The sequence below is a fragment of the Marmota marmota genome, unplaced genomic scaffold (assembly GCF_001458135.2).
Source record: "Marmota marmota marmota unplaced genomic scaffold, marMar, whole genome shotgun sequence".
NCBI classification, from domain to species: domain Eukaryota; kingdom Metazoa; phylum Chordata; class Mammalia; order Rodentia; family Sciuridae; genus Marmota; species Marmota marmota.
Genome location: NW_026000068.1, coordinates 14,549,650 through 14,572,880, shown reverse-complemented (window position 1 = coordinate 14,572,880; position 23,231 = coordinate 14,549,650). Strand labels below are relative to the sequence as shown.

General features: G+C 37.0%; 1 protein-coding gene across 1 annotated transcript in view; it reads right to left on the bottom strand.

Moving 5' to 3' along the window:
* Positions 1-23,231, bottom strand: part of Oxct1 (3-oxoacid CoA-transferase 1) — a 136,697-nt gene that overhangs the window by 46,555 nt on the left and 66,911 nt on the right. Inside the window, exons 8-13 of the mRNA XM_015490474.2 lie at positions 21,683-21,790; positions 20,329-20,443; positions 17,512-17,606; positions 15,964-16,012; positions 5,819-5,891; positions 5,128-5,203 (exon numbers count right to left, since the gene is read on the bottom strand). Coding sequence (XP_015345960.1) covers positions 5,128-5,203; positions 5,819-5,891; positions 15,964-16,012; positions 17,512-17,606; positions 20,329-20,443; positions 21,683-21,790 — 516 coding nt within the window. The remainder of the gene's footprint in view (positions 1-5,127; positions 5,204-5,818; positions 5,892-15,963; positions 16,013-17,511; positions 17,607-20,328; positions 20,444-21,682; positions 21,791-23,231) is intronic.

The window sequence follows — 23,231 nt, the reverse complement described above, 5'->3', positions numbered from 1 at the left end:
TATTTTGCAGACAATGAAAACACAACATATTTTTTAAAAAACCACAGAATGTCACTGGTATAGTACTTAGAAATATACAGCAATTACTTGCTAAGGCAAGAATTGGGTAACATTTTCAGTAAAGGACTAAATGGTAAATGTTTTAGGCTTTGCAAGCAATATAGCCTTGTCTTAGTCTGTTTTGTGTTGCTATTAACAGAATACCTTAGACTGGGTCATTTATAAAGAACAAATATGTATTTCTTACAATTCTGGAGGTTGGGAAGTCCAACAACAAACAAAGGGCCTCCCCTGATGAGGGCTCTTATTGCATCATCCCATGGTGGAAGGCCGAAGAGCAAGAGAGCTCAACCAAAAGAGAGCAAGAAAGAGGCCAAACACGTTTATGACAAATTCATTTTTAGATAAGGAACATATTCCCACAAAACAACATTGGGTCTTTCATGAGGATAGAGCCTTCATGATCTCCTCACCTCTTAGTAAATCCCACCTCCTGACACTGTTGCTTTGGGGATTAAGTCTACACTGAATGAACTTTGGAGGCCATATTCAAACCATGCATCTCTGTTGTTGCAGCACAAAAGTTGCCATAAACAACATGTAAGTTAGTGATATATGTGTATGCCAATAAAACTTTATTTATTAAAAAAAGGGGGCAGTAGGCTAGATTCAATTGATGGGTTATAGTTTGACAACCCCTGCTAGAATATAAGCTCCACAAATGCAAGGATTTTTTCTGTTTTGTTAACCAGTGAATTAAAAAAAGAAACTTAGAAAAGTGCATGTCCCTTAACATACGTGTAATGAATACTTATGGAAAAACAGAGAACTAATTTAGTCCCCAGAACAATCAACAAGTTAAATATTATTGTCATTTGACAAATGAGTAAGAGGAAAGGATGTGCCATATCACCAATAAACAAAAGAACCAGTATGTAAGCACAAATTAGTGTATCTAATCTGTGCACATATAGTGTGCACAAATATGTCTAATTCCAAAATTAGACACACTATATGTGCTTTCTACTATATTGTACTACAAAAAGCAAAAACATTACTGAATACTTATAAAAGCTTCATACTATCCCTTTATTTCTACCTACTCTTTTCCTTACTCATGGTTTGTACTTTCCTGAGCCTGAGGACCAAATGAACATGATATATGTTTGTATATGATAAAACCATATCTAGATCTACAATCTTAATAGTGGTAATCTATTGATATCTATGGATTTTCATATCTATGGATTTAATACTGAAATAAACAATTGATGAAACTAATCCACCAGAATAATTCTTGAACACACTTTTAGGGGGTTTAATAAGAAAGACCACAGACTTTGCTTATTTTAAACAGATGTGTAGAGGACCCTCTAGAGAACCCACTAACCCTTATGCACTCAGACATGTAGCATACATCTGTACAACTTTAATTTGTATTTACCCTTTTCAAATGCACAGAAAAAAATTTTTTTTAAAGTGAGGGGAAAACAAATACAAAAAACGCCCTGTTCTACTTCGCCTTAGGAATTCCTCACTTCAATCCTTTCCACAAGTAACGAGAGGGCCCTTGTCTAATATCACTCATGTACGGCTACTCTGTGCAGTGGCCTGTTGTTTCACGCTTTCAGTACCATCTCCCTTACTAATCATTCGCGTCTGTTTCCCTTCAGCAGTCAATAATCTATGCCAGCTGTTCTCCAAAAATAGGAACTAGGAAGGCAGCAGAGCAGATCTGAATGTAGATTCTTGGGACTGTACATCTTCCCAGCTTTTCTTAGCTCATCTGGGGTTTTACCATCATCACTATCATGCTAAGCTGGGAACTTGAAGGAATGAACTACTATTTTGTAATTTTTTTCTCTTTTGAGATCTCAGGGAAAAAAAACTGTTAAAAATCTGTGTACGTGGGACCTATGCTGCACACTAAGAAGTTATTGAAGAGTAAGACGAATAGCATCCACACCTTTGCTTGTCTTAAAGGTTTAATGTGTATTATAATATGACAATGCAATGACTGATGGTGGTGCCAGGATGCTGAGAACTAAAGGCTTATACAACCATTGAAAAATTATTAAACTCAGTAAGAAGATAAAAGGAAATGAAAAATGATACAATAAAGCTGAACGTTTTAGCTTCTTGACTGTCAGACCTTGCAATAAAAATATATCTAAATTTTATAAATCATCATAAATCTTCAGAACAAATAGAAATAGATCGTCTGCTGAAGCTCTTTAAGGAGGAGAGGATATATATCTTATCTATGCCCAACAAAAGCAAGAAAGGTATTCTCAAATCATTTTTTTTTTAAATTTTTGATTCTACAATAGGAACCCAGGATAAACAGGTTGAACTGGCCCCTATAAAATCATCTTGCTTACACTGGTGCATTTTTAGGGAGATACTCCCTTCTTTAATGTTAAACAATAAAGCATTAAAGAAGGTGAAAGTAATATTTATGGAGTGCAGCAGTGCTTCACTTTTCATTCTTTTCTCCCTTAATCTTAACAAAAACATGTTTCAGATCACGTAATTTGTAAGGGTTAGAGCTGAAATGCAAACCAGATCTCTTCTAAGCTAAACCTCATGGTCTTGACACTGAAGCTATCCTTAGTTTCAAAGAATACAAAGATAAACTGTGTATCACATGCAAAGAAGTCAGGAAGGGATTAGCAGTTACTAAGAGGAAAAAAAGAAATGCCAATCAGAACTGACATCCCCGCCTCTTTCCCAGAAGAGTGGAACCAGACAGAACCAGACTTTTATCTCCATTTCTCTTGGATTATCATGATGCTCCGTTAGGATGCTCCAGAGTTCCTCATCATCACACTACTGGTTCTGTTCCTTCAGAAACTCATGAGCTCTAAAATAGTATTAAGAAAATTATAAAGTAACAATATCTTAATCATCCACAGGAATCTTAAGAGGATATATAAAATATGATACACATAGGAAAATCTTTCTTACAAAGACAATCTGATAGTGCCTTCTCACTATAACAGCTTCTATCCTCATGGAGTGCTGAATCACAATATAGACAAATCATATATAGACCAACTTTTTAAAGATGCTCAAGTTCCCTGAAAGAAGGAACCTGCTGAACATTTTCTGCTCCACTGCCCAGGACCACTGTGCAAACCAACTCAAAAAATCATTAGTCCAGAGAAACATAAATTAAAGACCCTATTGCTTCTCTTACAGTAATCAATGCTATTCCCTTCTCTGCCAGGTATCCCAAACCTCTTCTTATCAAAATAATATCCCACTTATTTACCATATATACGTGTGGAGCTCTGCAACATGTACTTTGTATGCATTTCCCCATTTATTCTTTCATATAGTCCTATAAGTAGAACCTACTATATCATTCCTATTTTACAGAAGAGGCTCAAGTTACATTGGTAGCAAGTGGGAAAAATAGGATTTCAACCCAGATTTATATCACTACAGGGCCCTTGTTCTTAACCACTATGTTAGAAGAGCCAGATGTGACCCAGAAAATCATCTAGTCTCAGATCTTCATTTTACAGATGAGGATGCTTTAACTCAAAGAGCTTGATACGTTCAAGGTCATACTTTGATTATTGATACAGTGGGGGCAAAAACCCAGGGTTTGCCTTCTATACTCCATTTACAAGCCCATACTGCCTTTTACTAAAATTTGAAAAACAGAAATACATTACAATTTCTTAAACCAATAAGCAATCCCAGAAACTGTCAATCTGACCCACTAATTTGCTCAGGAGTCCCTCCCTGATTTCTTTTGAATACTCCAAAAGCTGCCAACCCTTATAAAATCATAGCTTAATTAGAATGATCAATTTTTAGGACCAATATTTTTATAACTCAAATGGCAATATAATCCATGATTTCCTAAGAGTTCTCACGACTGTTGAGTCCCTGGTATTTTTCCCTTCTATTTTAAATATGAGTGAATAGTGATTATTCTCTAATGTTCTTGCTTCCAGACTTCTTCACATACTGGTATTATCTAGGTTTTCGTAAACCACCTGGTACCCAGGATACATCTCAAATAATTAAATTGGAAAGCCTGGGGTTGGAATCCAGGCCTCAATATTTTTTAAATCTCCAAGGTGATTGATTCCAATATGCAACAAGTTTGAGAATCAGGGATTTTGTAATTACTCAAACTTTGCAATAATATTTTGGGGGTTATTAGATCCACACAGCTAAACTACCATGATCACTAAAATTGTTATCAACTATATTAATCTACCTTCCTCAAAAAATTACTACAAAAAAAATCTCAGAGATTTAAAATAAAACTGATACATCACACAATGCCAGCCTTGGATACTTAAAACAAGATTCCTTTTAGCTGATGCTATTAAGAAACCCACAGAAACCCTTAAACACACACACAAAGAGAAACCTAAGCTACCAGCCAAAATGAGCTCATAATCATGGACACACATCCACTGTCATCTCCATGCATGTAATCTGAAAGCAACAACCTGGAATGTAATGAACAGCACTTGTGAATTAAGTTACTGATTGCAGTCTATTTCCAAAACTAACTCTTAGGAGGTTTCTTCTTTGATTTAGGTTAATGTTAAATAAAAACTGTCTACATTTCACAAGTATGTTTAAACATCATAGAGTTTGCGTTCCATAATAGAAGACAATGTGACTGATTTATTATGGGGTCACATGCCCAATCAAGAGAGGATTTTAATCATTGTGAAGAATAAAAAAATAGAATCAACATAAAATTAATGAACTTATTAGTTGTTTTTTCTACTATAAAATGTTAGTTATAATAATATTTATTATTTCTTAGTCTCATCAGAATATAGTTAACCCGATATTTTTTTAATCTTTCCCAACTCTGTTTTCTCTAAAAGAAAAAAATTTTACTTTGACCCTGACCTTGCCTATTTTTAGTTTCAACTACAGAGTAAACTGGAGACACGGGAATACTTCTCAGGGCCTGCTTAATAAAAGTATGATTCCAACAAGAAATATATATAAAATATTTATTCATTTTTAAAACAATTATATTGTACTCTTGTAGCAATTTGAGATTTCTTTCCCTCAATATTTGAAAAATAATTATTCTGACCCAAGCATAATTCAAAAGGAAAAAAAAGAAAAGTGTCTACTTACAGGTATCATCCAGTTAGCCAGGTCACCATATTTGGAAACCTGCATTGCTCCTAACATTGTTAGATCCACATGTCCCCTGAGAAAGAAAAAGAGGACATATAAAGCAAATTTCACAGCTTTACATTTCCTTTGCTTGAAATTGCCAGCAATTAAAATAACTCTATCCCCCCGCCCCCAAAATACATTTGCCTTTTCTTTCTCCACAACTGATTTCTAAATAGATTAGCTCTAAGCTGATGCAGAGAAATAACCATTAAGAGTTCTTTGAAAAAAAAATTATAGCCTATATTGTCTCCAAAAACAAACTAAACACAGGTGTGCACAGTGAATTTGTTTCCTCTGGCGAAAGAAAAATGTAACTCAATTTGAAGGCAAATGGAAGCTAGAAAGTAAAAACACAGTTTGAAGAAAATGTTGAGATCCTAAGAAAGAACCTCAGAAAAGTTTATTTCAATCTCATTGGCACAAAGATACATATTCCATTTTAGGGGTTCTTTTCATAACAGTGGGCTGCATATTTCAATGCCCAGCCTTCAGTGGGAATAATCTCATATCTTCTTGCAGCCAAGAAAGCCTTGGTAGTTTTTCTGGCTGAGAAGTGGGGCTGTCTCAGAGCCTTGCTCACATGCTCAGGGGATGACTCAGTTCATTCCACACCGTGCGAAACATGAGGGGCTCCGTTATTACATACCCTCTAATCATTGCGAATGACTCATCGCTGGAGAAAAAAGAGGCTCCCGGAAGAACAGTAACTGTTTCCTTGCCTAAACACACACAAAAGGAAAAAAAAAAAAAGAAGAAAGAAAGAAAAAAAAGTCTGTATTAGATTTTGAGAATAGCATTCTAAACAGAAAGGTCTGAAACGTAGGCTCCCTTTACCAAATGCAGTGCAGTAGCATAGGGTTGGAGGGACACCGTAGGAACTGTCCACCCTATGAAGAGGAGTGTTCTGTCACCAATATTGTTCAGCACTGCCCCTGCAAGGTGGTCCCAGAAGTAAACCAACTTTTAGTGGTATTATTATTTGGATTCTCTATAGGCAAAGCACCCCTCTATTGCGTATATCTATTGGGCTTCTCACCACCCCATTCCCTTCATAAGTCACTGCAAAATGTTAGTAGAAATGAGGGAATTCTGGGGTGACACTGTCAGAATTCAATGCTACTAGAAGTCACCAGAGAAAAGAGCTGGTGGAATAAATATGAATAGAAGAAGAAATGTCATTTTGAAGGGAATAGGAGATGTCTCTCAGTTTTTCCTTCTTTTTTTTTTTTTTAAATCAACAAATAACTTTTAGTTTCAAGATGAATAAGTCCTGAGGATCTGGCGTACAGCACAGTGGCTATAGTTAATAACACTGCATACATAAGTGAAACTTGCTTAGAGAGGAAATGTTCCCACCACAAAGAAAAATGACAGTTATGTTAATTAACTTGATTTTAGTAATCATTTCACAAGGTATATGTACATCAAATCATCACCTGTTATACACTGAATATATATAATTATTATTTGTCAATTACACCTCAATAATGCTGGGGCGAAATAAATGTATAAATAAAACATCAAAGAACAAAGTAGAAAGAACCTGCCTAATTCCTTTATATCATTAAACCCAAACCCTCTTCTTTTCATCTGTCTCTGATCAATCTTTACTCTCTTGTTCCTATAAACTACTACTAGAACCACTGGGCTTTTGTGTACTCAGGTAATATGGTAACACTGGCCAATGAATGTAATGTTAACTTCTAAGAGACCCTTTTGAAAGCACTTCTAAAATTTATACCATGTAATAAATAAAAGTTCAGAGCTGGAAAAAATCTTTTGAGTTTATCTAGTCATCACACAACTAATAATACACCTGACTCCTGCCCACGCTGCTGTCATCTAGTGATCTATTTCCTGTGTGCTCAGGAGCTTCAGGTAACCAGGAACAGCTTCTGGTCTTTACCAGAAGAGTGCTCACATACCACTTGGCCACAGGTAAGTCAACTCTCTGAGAACACTCCATGCATGGCCCTGGGCCAAGAGGGCAGATATAAAGAACGGGAAGAAAATCTGTGACTCCAAGACTGGAACACAGAAAAGCTCCTGCACACATGAGGACCACAAGGGGTGTGTCATCCCCAGCGGTGGGACACAGCTACAGCCCAGCCTCTGACCCTGCTGAAAGACAACTTTTGTATCAACAGCCTCCTCCAGTTGAGATGAATATGGACAAAGAGTAAATCTCTAAATTAGGCTAAAATATTTACTCCCCCAAGGGAGTTTGATTCTAAACAATAAAAAAAAAAAGTATCACATTTTTCGAAGTACCATGAAACAAAAGCTTTGGAAAACACTGTCAGGTATGATTAGAAAGGGCTTTTAGATGGCACATTAGACCTGGGGGATTAAGTGAGCTAGCCCATGTGAAGAACTTTCTCTAGAGTCTGGCATGGGCAAAAAGCTCCCAAAACATCAGCCTGTATTATTGTCATTATTATTATTCCTTTCGCCAAACCTACTTATAGAAGAGACAATACAATGCCATCTTCCCTCTAGGGAGAAATCCCATAGGACCCAGCAGCTGGCTTAAACGGTGGGGTTATGGGAGCTCAGCATACAATGTTGGCCCTTATCCTAATACAACTTCTATGTCCAACAAAATCAGATCCTCACCCATCCTGTGAGGTAGAGGGGCAAGGAGGAAGAATTTGTAGAACAAGAAAGGAGAAAAACATAAAACTCCAACTGTTTGTTTTCTAGGTATTAAATTGCAATGACTTCCAAATAGTTCCACTGGCTGATAATACATAGAAGGTAGTGTTCGCCACACTTTGGAAACTTCAAGGTCCAGGAGGGGAACTCTGGTTCTGCCTGTATGATTTAGGCAGCATAATTTTTTTTTTATTAAGGAATCCAGAAAATGACTCTCAAGGAAAACACTTATCAGGCCATGCTAATACATCCTAGCATCTCATAAATTTCATTCTTTTGAAGTAAAGTTAATCATTAGGATTTTCTACTTAAAATTGATTTTTAACTGCTACATGAAAACTGCACATATTTATGTGATGTTTAAATGCATGTATACACTGTGAAATGTTCAGATCAAGGTAAACATGTCTATCTCCTCTAAGCCTTACCACTTCTTTATGATAGAAATATTCAAAATCCTTCCTCCTGGCTTTTTGAAATGTAAATTACTGTTGCCTACAGTTACCCTACAGTATAGTAGCACACCAGAACTTCTTGCTCCTAACTTTAACTTCGTACCCATTGATCAATTCCCCCAAACCCCAGCTCTGGTAAGCACTATTCTACTCTCTACTTCTATAAGATCAACTTTTGTGTATTTCACATCTGACAGAACACATGGTAGTTGCTGTTCTGTTCCTGGCTTATTTCACTGAACATAACCATCTTTAATTGCACTCTTGTCACAAACAACAGAATTCCATCCATTCAGGGCTGAATAGTATTTCACTATATATGCATACCACATTTTCTTTTTCCACTGGTAAGTTGCTGGATACTTAGATCGTTTCCATTTTTATGTGTATTGTTAATAATGTTGCAGCAAACATGGGAATGCAGATAGAGGTCTTTGACTTACTGGATTTCATTTCCTTTGGAGATATATATATATATATATATATATATATATATATATCCATACATACATACATACACATACACACACACACACACACACTCAAATGGGACTGCTGGATCATGTGTTGGTCCTATTTTTAGTTTTTTGAATTGTCAGCATTTTTAAACATCCTATATTTAGATAAAAATAAATATTCTAAAGTTAAATCCATGATTTTCTAATAAAATGTCTAAATTTGGTCAAGGAAAGACAGACATATAACTATAAACAATAAGATAATCAACATAAATGAAGGTGACTTTCTTATTTGGCTATTCCTGATTGATTTCTGACTCCTCCAATTTTTCTATAACTATATCTGAATCTTTTCATAATATTTGGTCAATGGAGTGATTTGATTTCCTAGTTACCTTTGGCCCATAATTTAACAGATCACTTACTCAACAGGGAATAAATATCTACTATGTGCCTCAAATAATAGTATAAACAAAATTCAGCTACCCCAAATTATTGATTCTCAAACTTAAGAAACCATCAGAGTCACACAAAAGGCTTATAAAAATGCAGACAGATGTTGTATCAAACTACCAGAGTCTCTAAATCAGTAGGTATGGGGTGGGAGCTGAGAATTCCCTTCCTAAAAAGTCCCTGGTGATGCTGAGGCCGTGGGTCTGGGGACATGAAAAACTAGTGCCCTCAGCAAAAGGAGCCTACTATCCAGCAAGAGAGACAAACACAGACAAATAATTACAAGGAAAACTGTGGTGTGCTTATGAGAAAGACACAGATATGTTGTAGACTCTGGCTCAGGGGAAGGACATTTTTGAGCTACAGAAGGATTAGAAAAGGAATAGAGCTGGAATTTGAAGGATGGGTGTAAAGCATTTTGATAGCAAGTTACCAGTAGAGAGATGGGGATGAAAAAAGAAGAGGGAAAAATAAAGTTATCTAGTAAAGGGCACAGTAAGAGCACAGCATGCAACAAAGAACGTTATGAGACATGATCAGGACCTCCCCAGCAACCCAGTGTGAGTAGACAAGGATGTCCCTGTGGAGTGTGGTGAAAGGTAAGGCTGCAAAGGCTGGGTGCAATCATTAGAGAGATAGGAAATGCTGCTGTGCTACTTGTATTACAGCCTGCAGGACTGTGATTCTTCAGATGTGGTCCAGATACCTCTAACACAGTTTCTCCTTTTGTACACTATTGACCTTTGGGGCTGGATAATTTGTGGTATATCCTCAAAGAGCTGATAACTTGTGGGGAGCTATTCTGGTCATTGTAGGATGTTTAGCAATATCTCCGGCCTCTACCGACTAGATTCTATTCCTTCCCCCAAGCATGACAGTCAACACTGTCTTCAGACATTGCCAAAGGTCCCAAGGGAGACAAAACCACACCCTCACCCCAAATCCATTGAAAACCACTACTGCAGCAAGTATACAGCAGGGCCAGGGCTATGTTCACGCCATGATATCAGCATGGTGGTTCTTTTTAAAGCAATTTTAACAAAAGATAGGTTATTTAAAACATTATTTGTATCTCAAAATAAGAAAACAACACGAAGAAATGGAGAATACAAAATATACATTAACATAAAAGCAAAAACCTGAGACTTGTAAAAATTTCAAAACATAGGACTCCTGAAGCGTTCTAAGAACTGCTATCTGCACCTCCATAAAAGTCAGGTTATCAGCAGGCAACATTCAGTATAGAGAGACAGAGGCCAAGGAGGAGGAGCAGGAGCAGGACACTGGGAGTTCAGTACCTGCGATGTTATTTGAGCATATTGTTTGCCTTTTCTGTGCTTCAATTTCCCAATCTGTGTTAACAACTTCCACTTGAGGTTTAAATGGTATAACACACATGAAAAAGCCACATGGTACTACCCAGTGGTAATTTATTTTTAAGTCACCATGTGAGACTATTATTTAGAAAAAGGGACCGTTGGAAATAATTCTATTAATATTTTGAAATTTTAATTTCAAAATTATAACCAGAAACATATCTCTTCATATTCATCCAAAGGGATTTGTATAAAAGTAAATTAAACCAAACAATGGGATTGACCTTTCAAGTAATTTCCAGGTAATCTGGGGAGTTAAGGAAATCACCAATTTATATTCTAGGTTTTCTAACTCAAAACTTCTCCTGCCAGGTGCAGTGGCACATGCCTATAATCCCAGAGGCTCAGCAGGCTGAGATAGGAAGATTGCAAGTTCAAGTCCAGCCTTAGTAACTTGGCAAGACCTTGGCAACTCAGTGAGACCTTGTCTCAAAATAAAAAATAAAAAAGGGTTGGGGATGTGACACAGTGGTTAAGCACCCCGATACCAAAACAAAAAACAAAAACAAACTTTCCTTCCTATTTTGAAAAGAACCAATATCAAAAGCAACAAAAATTCCAAAAAGGACTGCAGTGAGAGTTAGAATATTACTAAACTGATTTGCAGCTTGGCTTCCCATTAGCACTGAATCCTTGTTTTACAAAGTAGTTTAAGATTGTATTCGGTATTTCAGAAGCTGTAATATAAAACCGGTGGCTTCATTAGGGCTGAGTTACTTTTAAACTCAATGGACTCAATGGACTCTACCATCCAACAATGAAATTGAAAAAATTAACTATTTTTCCAAGAAAAATGGGTCTTATGAACTCAAGCCTAAAATCTGGAAAATGGAGTTATTCATTTTGCAAATAATTCCCTAACATCATAAATTAATTAAACCAAGCAGCAAATATTTTCACAGATCAATGAACTACTGCTAAAAGGTACAGTCCAATTAAATTATAGCCTTGGTTAAATGTCATTGCTTTATCCCAGTGAGCCTTTCAGAATTGAGTCCTGTTAACTAATTCAACTGTTCAACCAGAAGTTGTATTACTTTCAAAAATTCCAAGTATCAAACATCAATTCTACTTGGCAGCTGACCTTTATGTTCAGATCACATTACTTTTGAGATTTACAAATGCTAGTTTGCAATGCAAAGTAAGATGGGGGGAAGAAGCCGGGTGCGGTGGCACAAGTCTATAATCCCGGAGGTTCTGGAGGCTGAGGCAGGAGGACTGCAGGTTCAAAGCCAGCCTCAGCAAAAGCAAGGCACTAAGTAACTCAGTGAGACCCTGTCTCTAAATAAAAAAGGGCTGGGATGCGGCTCAGTGGTCGAGTACCCCTGAGTTCGATCCAAGGTACTCACCCCAACCCTCTGCCCCCAAAAACAAGGAATAGAGGGAAAGGATAAATAAAAGAAAATGATGTTATACGGGATGAAAAAGGCAATATCACAACAGACGCTACAGAAATACGGAAGACAATTAGAAATTATTTTGAAAACCTATATTCCAATAAAATAGAAGATAGTGAAGACATCGATAAATTCCTTAAGTCATATGATTTGCCCAGACTGAGTCAGGAGGATACTCACAACTTAAACAGACCAATAACAATAGATGAAATAGAAGAAGCAATCAAAAGACTTCCAACCAAGAAAAGCCCAGGACCGGATGGGTATACAGCGGAGTTTTACAAAACCTTTAAGGAAGAATTAATACCAATACTTTTCAAGTTATTTCAGGAAATAGAAAAAGAAGGAGCTCTGCCAAATTCATTCTATGAGGCCAACATCACCCTGATTCCGAAACCAGACAAAGACACCTCAAAGAAAGAAAACTACAGACCAATATCTCTGATGAACCTAGATGCAAAAATCCTCAATAAAATTCTGGCGAATCGGATACAAAGGCACATCAAAAAAATTGTGCACCATGATCAAGTAGGATTCATCCCTGGGATGCAAGGATGGTTCAATATACGGAAATCAATAAATGTTATTCACCACATCAATAGACTTAAAAATAAGAACCATATGATCATCTCAATAGACGCAGAAAAAGCATTCGACAAAGTACAGCATCCCTTTATGTTCAAAACATTAGAAAAACTAGGGATAACAGGAACTTACCTCGACATTGTAAAAGCTATCTATGCTAAGCCTCAGGCTAGCATCATTCTCAATGGAGAAAAATTGAAGGCATTCCCCCTAAAATCTGGAACAAGACAGGGATGCCCTCTATCACCACTTCTATTCAATATAGTTCTCGAAACACTGGCCAGAGCAATTAGACAGACGAAAGAAATTAAAGGCATAAAAATAGGAAAGGAAGAACTTAAATTATCACTATTTGCAGATGACATGATTCTATACCTAGAAGACCCAAAAGGGTCTACAAAAAAACTACTAGAACTAATAAATGAATTCAGCAAAGTGGCAGGATATAAAATCAACACGCATAAATCAAAGGCATTTCTGTATATCAGCGACAAAACTTCTGAAACGGAAATGAGGAAAAACACTCCATTCACAATATCCTCAAAAAAAATAAAATACTTGGGAATCAACCTAACAAAAGAGGTGAAAGATTTATATAATGAAAACTACAAAACCCTAAAAAGAGAAGTAGAAGAAGATCTTAGAAGATGGAAAAATATACCCTGTTCATGGATAGGCAGAACTAACATCATCAAAATGGCGATATTACCAAAAGTTCTCTATAGGTTTAATGCAATGCCAATCAAAATCCCAACGGCATTTCTTGTAGAAATGGATAAAGCAATCATGAAATTCATATGGAAAAATAAAAGACCCAGAATAGCAAAAGCAATTCTAAGCAGGAAGTGCGAATCAGGCGGTATAGCGATACCAGACTTAAAACTATATTACAGAGCAATAGTAACAAAAACAGCATGGTACTGGTACCAAAACAGGAGGGTGGACCAATGGTACAGAATAGAGGACACAGAGACTAATCCACAAAGCTACAACTATCTTATATTTGATAAAGGAGCTAAAAGCATGCAATGGAGGGAGGATAGCATCTTCAACAAATGGTGCTGGGAAAACTGGAAATCCATATGCAACAAAATGAAACTGAATCCCCTCCTCTCGCCATGCACAAAAGTTAACTCAAAGTGGATCAAGGAGCTAGATATCAAATCAGAGACTCTGCGTCTGATAGAAGAAAAAGTTGGCTCCGATCTACATATTGTAGGGTCGGGCTCCAAATTCCTTAATAGGACACCCATAGCACAAAAGTTGATAACAAAAATCAACAAATGGGACTTACTTAAACTGAAAAGTTTTCTCTCAGCAAGAGAAACAATAAAAGAGGTAAATAGGGAGCCTACATCATGGGAACAAATTTTTACTCCTCACACTTCAGATAGAGCCCTAATATCCAGAGTATACAAAGAACTCAAAAAATTAAACAATAAGAAAACAAATAACCCAATCAACAAATGGGCCAAAGACCTGAACAGACACTTCTCAGAGGAGGACATACAATCAATCAACAAGTACATGAAAAAATGCTCACCATCTCTAGCAGTCAGAGAAATGCAAATCAAAACCACCCTAAGATACCATCTCACTCCAGTAAGATTGGCAGCCATTATGAAGTCAAACAACAACAAGTGCTGGAGAGGATGTGGGGAAAAGGGTACTCTTGTACATTGCTGGTGGGACTGCAAACTGGTGCGGCCAATCTGGAAAGCAGTATGGAGATTCCTGGGAAAGCTGGGAATGGAACCACCATTTGACCCAGCTATTGCCCTTCTTGGACTTTTCCCTGAAGACCTTAAAAGAGCGTACTACAGGGATACTGCTACATCGATGTTCATAGCAGCACAATTCACAATTGCTAGACTGTGGAACCAACCCAGATGCCCTTCAATAGATGAATGGATAAAAAAAATGTGGCATTTATACACCATGGAGTATTACGCAGCACTAAAAAATGACAAAATCATAGAATTTGCAGGGAAATGGATGGCACTAGAGCAGATTATGCTTAGTGAAGCTAGCCAATCCCTAAAAAACAAATACCAAATGTCTTCTTTGATATAATGAGAGCAACTAAGAACAGAGCAGGGAGGAAGAGCAGGAAGAAAAGATTAACATTAAACAGATACATGAGGTGGGATGGAAAGGGAGAGAAAAGGGAAATTGCATGGTAATGGAGGGAGACCCTCATTGTTATACAAAATTACATATAAGAGGTTGTGAGGGGAATGGGAAAATAAACAAGGAGAGATATGAATTACAGTGGATGGGGTAGAGAGAGAAGATGGGAGGGGAGGGAGGGGGGATGGTAGAGGATAGGAAAGGTAGCAGAATACAACAGTTACTAATAGGGCATTATGTAAAAATGTGGATGTGTAACCGATGTGATTCTGCAATCTGTATTTGGGGTAAAATTGGGAGTTCATAACCAACTTGAATCTAATGTATGAAATATGATATGTCAAGAGCTTTATAATGTTTTGAACAACCAATAAAAAAAATAAATTTAAAAAAAAGAAAATGATGTTAGAGTATAGAATTTTGCTTATAATGGGCAGTCCCAAAGATGAGCTGCAGCTCTAACACAGTGAAGTATTGGCTCAAGCACAAGGCCTGACCCGTTCTTCCTCTGGGCTGCTGATAAATGTGGTTCTATCATCCCAGTCAAATAACAGGCAGAGGACAGCAGACAGAGCACATGCTTACAGGAGAGATGCAAAGAAGCTCTGTGGCAGAACACATCCTTAAGCAATGCTGTCCTGTGGACGATGCTGTCTCACTCATGTAAGGACTAGAGGACAGTGAGAATCACCTTCAACAAAACACCCGGTGCACTAGAACTTTTCTTTTGGCTGCTATAGATCCCCTCTCAACTTCTCTATTCACAGAAGGCTTGCCTATTTCGACTTGGGATTGGCCCAAGGCAGGAAACCCAACAGAAGAGACTTTCCACCCATCAGGCTGCTACTAACTGATCTCAGACACAGTTCCTATTAGAGGCCTCTGTTATTACTGCCCCTTAAGGCCAAGAGGTAATAGTTACTCCCTGTGGGATTTTGCCATCCTTTCTGGGTTTCCCTTAACCCAATCCATACTTGAAAATTATCATTTCTGTTAACTCTCCTCTATTATCTCCTTTGAGAGTGTTCTCCAGTTATAGGCAAGACCTTGCCTGACCCATCAAGCTCTTCCATTACCTGTGCTGCCTCCTGCACTTGCTCCTTTACCTTAGCCCTGGATGAGAGGTCTCAAAGAGGGTAAATAGGGTGGAGATGCTCTCCATGAAGAAACAAAGAGTTGAGTACAAATCCATGCGGTTTGGCACATCCTTGCTGCTGTTTGGCACAGACCTCAGTTAATAGCAAAGGAAAGTGCTGGAAAAATACGTAATAAGTGAGCTTACCTGCATTGATTAGATCTGCATCAACTTCGTGTTGAAATGGATATGGACCCTGTCAAATACAGCACACATTCAGTTAGTAAAAGGAGATTTTCCTGAATCACATAATAAAACTGTAATATAAACAACTTCCCTAAAGTCCCAGAAAGTTACCATCCAAAGATGTGAAGTGATTATCTTAAAAATAACTCCTCGCTGGGCACAGTGGCACACTCCTGTAATCCCAGCAACTCAGGAGGTTGAGGCAGGAGGATTGTGAGTTCAAAGCCAGTCTCAGCAACAGTGAGGCGTTAACCAACTCAGTGAGACCCTGTCTCTATTAAAATACAAAATAGGACTGGGGATGTGGCTTAGTGGTTGAGTGCCCCTGAGTTCAATCCCCAGTACCAAAAATTAAATTAAATTAAATTAAATAACTCCAGTGTTTTCATGGCTTTGTTTTTCATATTGATTAGTCTTTAATACACTAACAGTTGAGACTGGGCAAATGAAAAATATTTTCTAAAAATTACCAGCTTGAAAGAAAAGTTATGCTATTATATGTCAATAATAACACAAAGAAATTATTTAAAACCTATAATACAGTCAATGTTATTCATTAAACCTTTCTGGAAGAATCAATAAACACCAACTACAGAGATATACTGTTTAGATAGAAGGATGATGGCAGCTTTAGCTTTCTGGTATTTGCACTAAAAGCCCTGAATTTGTGGTTTTAATGTTACCTTTCTTTACATCTAAACTGAGACATCCTTATGTCACTTTACTCAGTTATTCTCAGTAAGATGATGATGATGATGATGATGATGATGATGATGATGATGATGATTATTTCTGGGTATCAAACCCATGGCCTGGAACATGTGAGGCAAGTACTCTAAGCTACACCTGTAGCCAATTTTGTATATATTTTTAAAGCAATTCTAATTACTTGAAAGGGGTAATTAGTTTTATAAAATAACATATTAAATAAAAAGGGAGGAAAAAAGAGAAAGGGACAATATATGGTAAAGAATAAGAAATACTGGCTATGAAATTTTTATATACCTTCAAAAGAGGGATCTAAAATTTATACTACAAACTGCAGTGGCAACTAATGTTTGAGACCTATGTGAATTTGCCTTTAAATAAATAAATAAAAACTTATTTCTCTTGTCTTCAAAATGAGGAGTTAATCATTCTAGGTTAAGTTCCTTAAACATGTAAGCCTTCTACTGTCATGTATATGTAAAAAGAACAATTTTCTAAAAAAAAAAAAAATCTGTAAGCCTTTGACTTCAATCAGAGTCTGCTTTTATCCAGATATACAGCATTCTTGTGCCTTTGAAAATGGTCATGATTATTGCCTCAATCAATATCAACCAGATTGTCCGTGACCATTATTTAATTAAATTTATGTACTAGATGTATAGGTCCCATATGTACAATTTTTATTGCATTAATAATTAAAGTTTACTGAGAAGTAAAAGATTGGAAATATTATAAAAATGGCAAACTATAAATAATATCTTTAATAGTTCATAATTAAGAAAACTTTAATTTCCATCTTACCAAACCCAGGACTCCATTTTCACTTTGAAGATGAACAGTCATATTTGGACTGATGAAGTTGCTGGCCAGAAGAGGGATTCCTATGCCCAAATTAGCTATAAAAAAAAGATGTTAAGGCCCAACATATCACAGGTAGAGAGATTATGCCATAAACCTTCTGTATATATAAATCTGAACAGAATCCTTTTCAAAAGGGAACTTGCTGTGAATGTAATAACTGCATGTATTCTCTAATCACCCTCTGGGCACTAGTTTGTAATTTTCCAAATAGAAAATCTCTAATTAGTCACAGCTTTCTCAATAACATTGATGTGCTTTCCCACCAAGGGTAGTTTCAGAAGCCAGACAAGAGGTCGTTTTAACAAAAGCATTAGACACATTTTATTTTCATTAATATTTTTTGTTTTTGTTTTTGTTTGGTACTAGGAATTGAACCCAGAGGTGCTTTGGACCACTGAGCTACAACCCCGTTCTGTTTTCTTTTTTATTTTGAGACAGGGTCTCACTAAGTCAATGAGACTGGCCTTGAACTTATAATCCTCCTGCCTCAGCCTCTAGAGTGGCCAGGATTATAGGCATGTGCCACCATGATGTATCATGATTGATGAATTGTTATATAAGGCTTGACCTTTGCTTAAAAACTATTTTCACTCTATAAAACTGCCATTAAAAACAAAGATGATTTGTGGCCGGGGCTGTAGCTCAGTGGTAGAGCACTTGCCTCGAAGGTGTGAGGCCCTGGGTTCAATCCTCAGCACAACATAAAAAGAAATAAATAAAAATAGGAAAAAAATTGAAACTAAGGATTTTTAAACAAAAAATATAATTAATGAATAAATAGATACGGTTTAATATTCCAAAGAGGAGATGCTATTTTTAAGATTTTCAAAAAGTTTTCTGGCAAGACCCAAATGTCTGCCTAAAGCATGTCAATCCTTTGTGTCCTTGTGGTGACATTCACTAGTAACTGAATCATGTGAAAGACACGGTGGAGAGGGAGGTACATTTCACAAACACACTTGAGGCCATATAAAAAAGTAACTACAAAAGGGGCATCTGAGAAGTAACTGAGGGGGTGGAATATTCTCCCTTAAAGGACCAAAGCAGGGTTGAGCCTGACTTGCAGGTCCTGGTGTGGTATCAGTCCTGCTTCTCACAGGCAGGCTGAGCCCGGAAGAGATAGTCAAGAATTGCTGTGCACTGCTGTTCACTATCACGGCACACCAAAGAACTAATACAAATAATAATGGCATGCTGATGAGGTACCATTTACAGTGAAATCTTTATGAATCAAGGCTACAAAAAATAAAATTTATAGATGACACCACATTATGAACTACAAAAGCCAAAAGGACAGACAACTCAGTGACCCAGGTCTCTATGAGTGCAGTAAGTCTATGAAGCTATTAAGACAGCTCCTCGGTTCAGCTCTTACCAAACCACAGCCTAAAGTAATATAATGCCATTTGTACTTTATTTATCATGCACAGAACACACTGAGCTAGTGATTTAAGAAGACGTATTTTCAGAGAAGAGCAACCCAACTTACAAGCCTTATACCTCAATTCCTTTGTCATATTCTACTATTTGTGTGGTTTTAAAAATACTTTTTAGTAAGTCGCATACCAGGGAGAGAGAAGTCTATGTTGAAGAAGAGTGGGTGACTTGGAAAGACCATTTAGATGAACTGACTTGCATATATTTTTCACAAGGAATACAATAACAGTGAATAGAGAATACCTACAAGTCATTACAAATCTCAATTATTATCTCTAGCCAATGTTGTAGTCTGTGTTTAAATATCAACGGGAAGTCATTTGACCCAAAAGAAACTCCAGTGGCTAACTTTCACTGTAAGTCAATATAATTCTGGCCTATGCAGGATTTGGATGATTTGCAACATTCTCTTTTCCCTGATGTGAACTGTCATCATACTACAAGGTACAACTGGGGGAAAAAAATAAAATTAAAAAGGAGGCAGTAGAAGTAAAAAAAAAAAACGAAAGCTCTCTTAGTCAAGATCACAATCGGAATGACGGAGTTAATCATTCTAGGCAAACTCTAAGTCCCTTCTAGATGAGGGAAGCTCACAGAATGGAGAAACTCTGTCACATTTCTAGTTCTTCCTATCCTGGGTCTTTAAGTATGGCTTTACTCTAGCCACAGTTCAAGCAATATTTATATAATCATATACTATTCGTATTATATAGTTCAATGTCTTGTCTCTTAAAAAATTAGCATAATGGTGAACAGCCTCACTGCTATTTAAATGCATTCAAAATCCAAATGCTAATTGTACTAAATGATGTTTACTCTAGCTCTTTTTCCCCAAGTACATAAAGCAGAATTTGAAGCATTGAATACCCTTTACAAAACATTAGACATAAAATGGTGCACTCCCAGAATCTTTGTCAAGGAAAGTAGAGGTTTGTTAAGAAGCTTGATATTATGTTTCAATGAGTATGCAAATATCACAATATGGAAAAAATAAACTAGTAATTCTGAGATTTTAAATCCTCATCTTGGGGAACCTCTTTTCTCAACAACTTCTAAATAAATGCCACACTGTACTAAAATCTGCTGTCGAGTGGAAAGTAAGCAAATTTTTGGTTGAAACTTTGTTTTAAGAAGGCAAACAGGTTATAACCCCAATTTCATATACCAATGGCCTCAAGTTAGATGCCACATTTTATAAAAACACTGATCAATGGTTTTAAAAGTTGCTGTGAACTAGAGAGGAGGCACTCTTCAGGAGGCCTGAGCAATGTGAGAGAAGCAAGGGCTGCCTTCGGCCAGTCTCAGAAGGACAAAGGATACCGTACATGCCATCCTCAAATTCAAGAGCTGCTCGTTTGATGATACGTTCCCTTACATTACTTCCAGGTTTATCAGAGTTGTCTTTTCCATCTTCTTCCTTCCGGGTTGACAGACGCTGTAAAATAAACAGAATACATTATTCATGGTTGAAGGCAAGCTGCAATACAAAAATTTTACTGAGAAAAAGTGAACCTTCTCGTTACTATTAGGAGGCAGATTTGCAATGTAATGAAGGATTTGAAAAAAGAATAACATGGGTGACATTTGGTGACAGAAGTAATTCTTTAGGAAGTAAAATGAAAGAGGTCAGATTTATTTGAAGAGCAAGATACACCTGTTCTGTCTTTGACACAAACAATGCCCATGTTCCTGTCACACTGGCTGCTACTACTGTTACTCACCTGACTCCTACCAGTGAGTTCTCCTCAGGTGTTCTGAGACTGAGCCAGAACAAAGAAAAATGAATATACCTTAGAAATCCATTTTTCAGGGCTGTCAGAATGTGTTTATCAGGTGTTGCTGCTGCCAATTGCCTATTTCCACCTGCAGAGTCTAGACTGGTTTTGTTCCATGTGCGTCACAGGAATCATGGAAACATTTAGAAATCAGCCAGAAAACAATTTCTGTTACTAAATCTCCTTGATGCAGACTCTGGCTTCTGTTTGCAAATGTTCTATTCTTTCTCTCAAGGTCCCTGACAACAGTTTTGGTTTGCAGAACATCTTTCTGTTTGATGTCCACAGGCAGCGGTTATCGCTAATTCCCTAACATCGCCTATCAAGTGTCTATTCTGTGGCTGATCCCTAGACACTTTTGAATCTTGACATCAATGCTTGCCCAGCTGGTCATTCTTTATTCTCTCCCTGGCCTTGGAATACTTCCAATGCTCCTGGTACCCAATCCATGCACAGCCTCATACCCACCAGCTGCTCAGAGCTCAAAGATAATTAAAAATGATATTCTTTCTGCATTCCATAAAAATACAAAGCAATTTCAAGATAGGCAGACATTTTTAGAGCAATCAAACATTAAGAATCCAGCAGGGGTAAAGCCACCAAAGACCTGATTATTCTTGGCTTCCCTTTAGGATAGCCAGCCAAAACCATGCATTATTCATTAAAACCACGACAGAAGTCTAGCAGACAGAGCCTGGAGAGTTATGGGATATGGTCACCGTTTGGCTGGAAAGTGGCATAGACTATCACGTTCCCCTACAATGGGGCACACGAGAAGCTCTTACACTGTGAACCAAGGAGACTCTTCCTGTTTAGCTCCCATCTGCTGTCATCTGTAATGGACAAATTCCTCTGCTAATCAGATACATAAATACTAACAAAGAAGCCAAGTCTGTTACCTCAATTCTTTTCTCGTATTTTTCTCCCTTTATAAGGCGATGTACATAAATCTTAGGAATGTGGATGTCTTCTGGAGCAAATGATCCAACATCCACAATTTCTTCAACCTAAAAGGAAAAATACTTTAAATTAGGTAGCAAAAGCCTAAAATAAAACAATGCATCTTTGTGTCCAACTTAAGTTGGGTAGACAATGTAACCAGACATATGAGAGGATATGTACATAGCCTCTGTGTATGTGCAAAGCATATCATAATTCCAGGCCTACAAAAGAAAGGAAATTCAAATACATGTGTATGAAAGTAAAATACAGAACATAAAGCTCCAGAACTTAGTCTTTTCCGAAAAGAGCTTCAATTACAAATTTATCAAATGGTTGTCAGTACAGCTGCTTGAACTTTCACAAATTGCAGCTCAACTATGCAAAACTTGAAAGCACATTCCTTAAACACAGATTTTCAAAGTTAATGGAAAATTTATCATATCAGAGACAAAAATCTGTAACAACATCTGCTTGGTCAATTGGAGAACTTTTTAAATATAGATACAAATGCTATTTGCAACATTTTAAAATTAATCCTGTGGTTAGCTCCCTGGGATCATGATAGAACGGCAATCACTGAAATAATTTGACTTAAAGATGGGTGATTAATTTTAATATGGAAATTTCAAGAAGGAAACATTAACTAAGAACTGGAAATACTAAATTTAATTAGAATTAATGTTATTCACAGAACATAAGGGCATTTTATAGCAATATGAAATGCCACTAGTTAATCTGCTATTTGGGAATTCATAAAAGAAATAGGAGTAGGTTTTATACATCAACTTTTTAAAAAACTCAGAATAACAAGAATCAAGACAAGCTAATCTCAATACTATTATGGGGAAAATCTCAGCAGTTTGGATTTTTTTTTGTTTTGTTTTTGTTGTTTTGTAGTACAAGAGATTGAATCCAGGGCCTTGTGCATGCTAGGCAAGCACTGTACCTCTGACCTATATTCCCAGCTCCAAACACTTAGCATTTTTAATGGCAAATGTGTGTGTGCCTGTTTCTTTAAATTATGAATACTGAGATTCCACACCGATTATAGTTTGGATCTTAATTGCCCCCTCAAAGCCTATGTGCTATAAAGGCTTGATTGGGGTGACACCATAGGGAGGTGGCAGTATCTCTGAGATGTGAAGCCTTGTGGGAGGTCCTTAGGTCATTGGGGTGTGTCCCAAAGAGGACTATGGGACTCCATCAACTTCGTCCCTATATTTTTCTTCTTAGCCATGAGATGAGCAGTTTGTTCCATCGTATGCTCCCCACTAATGCCATTCAGCACCCCTACCAGGGGCCTAAAAGCAATGGCTGGAACTTCTGGAACCATAAGCCAAAGTAAACCTTTTCTCTTTATAAGTTAATTATCTCAGGTATTTTGTTATGGTGACACAAAGCTGACTTAATAGCCAAACCAAATAATTATTTGCTTAAATAAACTGACATATGTAAACAAGAGGAGTTGTATTGAACTTGGCTCCTAAAGTATTAACTGCCCGGGGG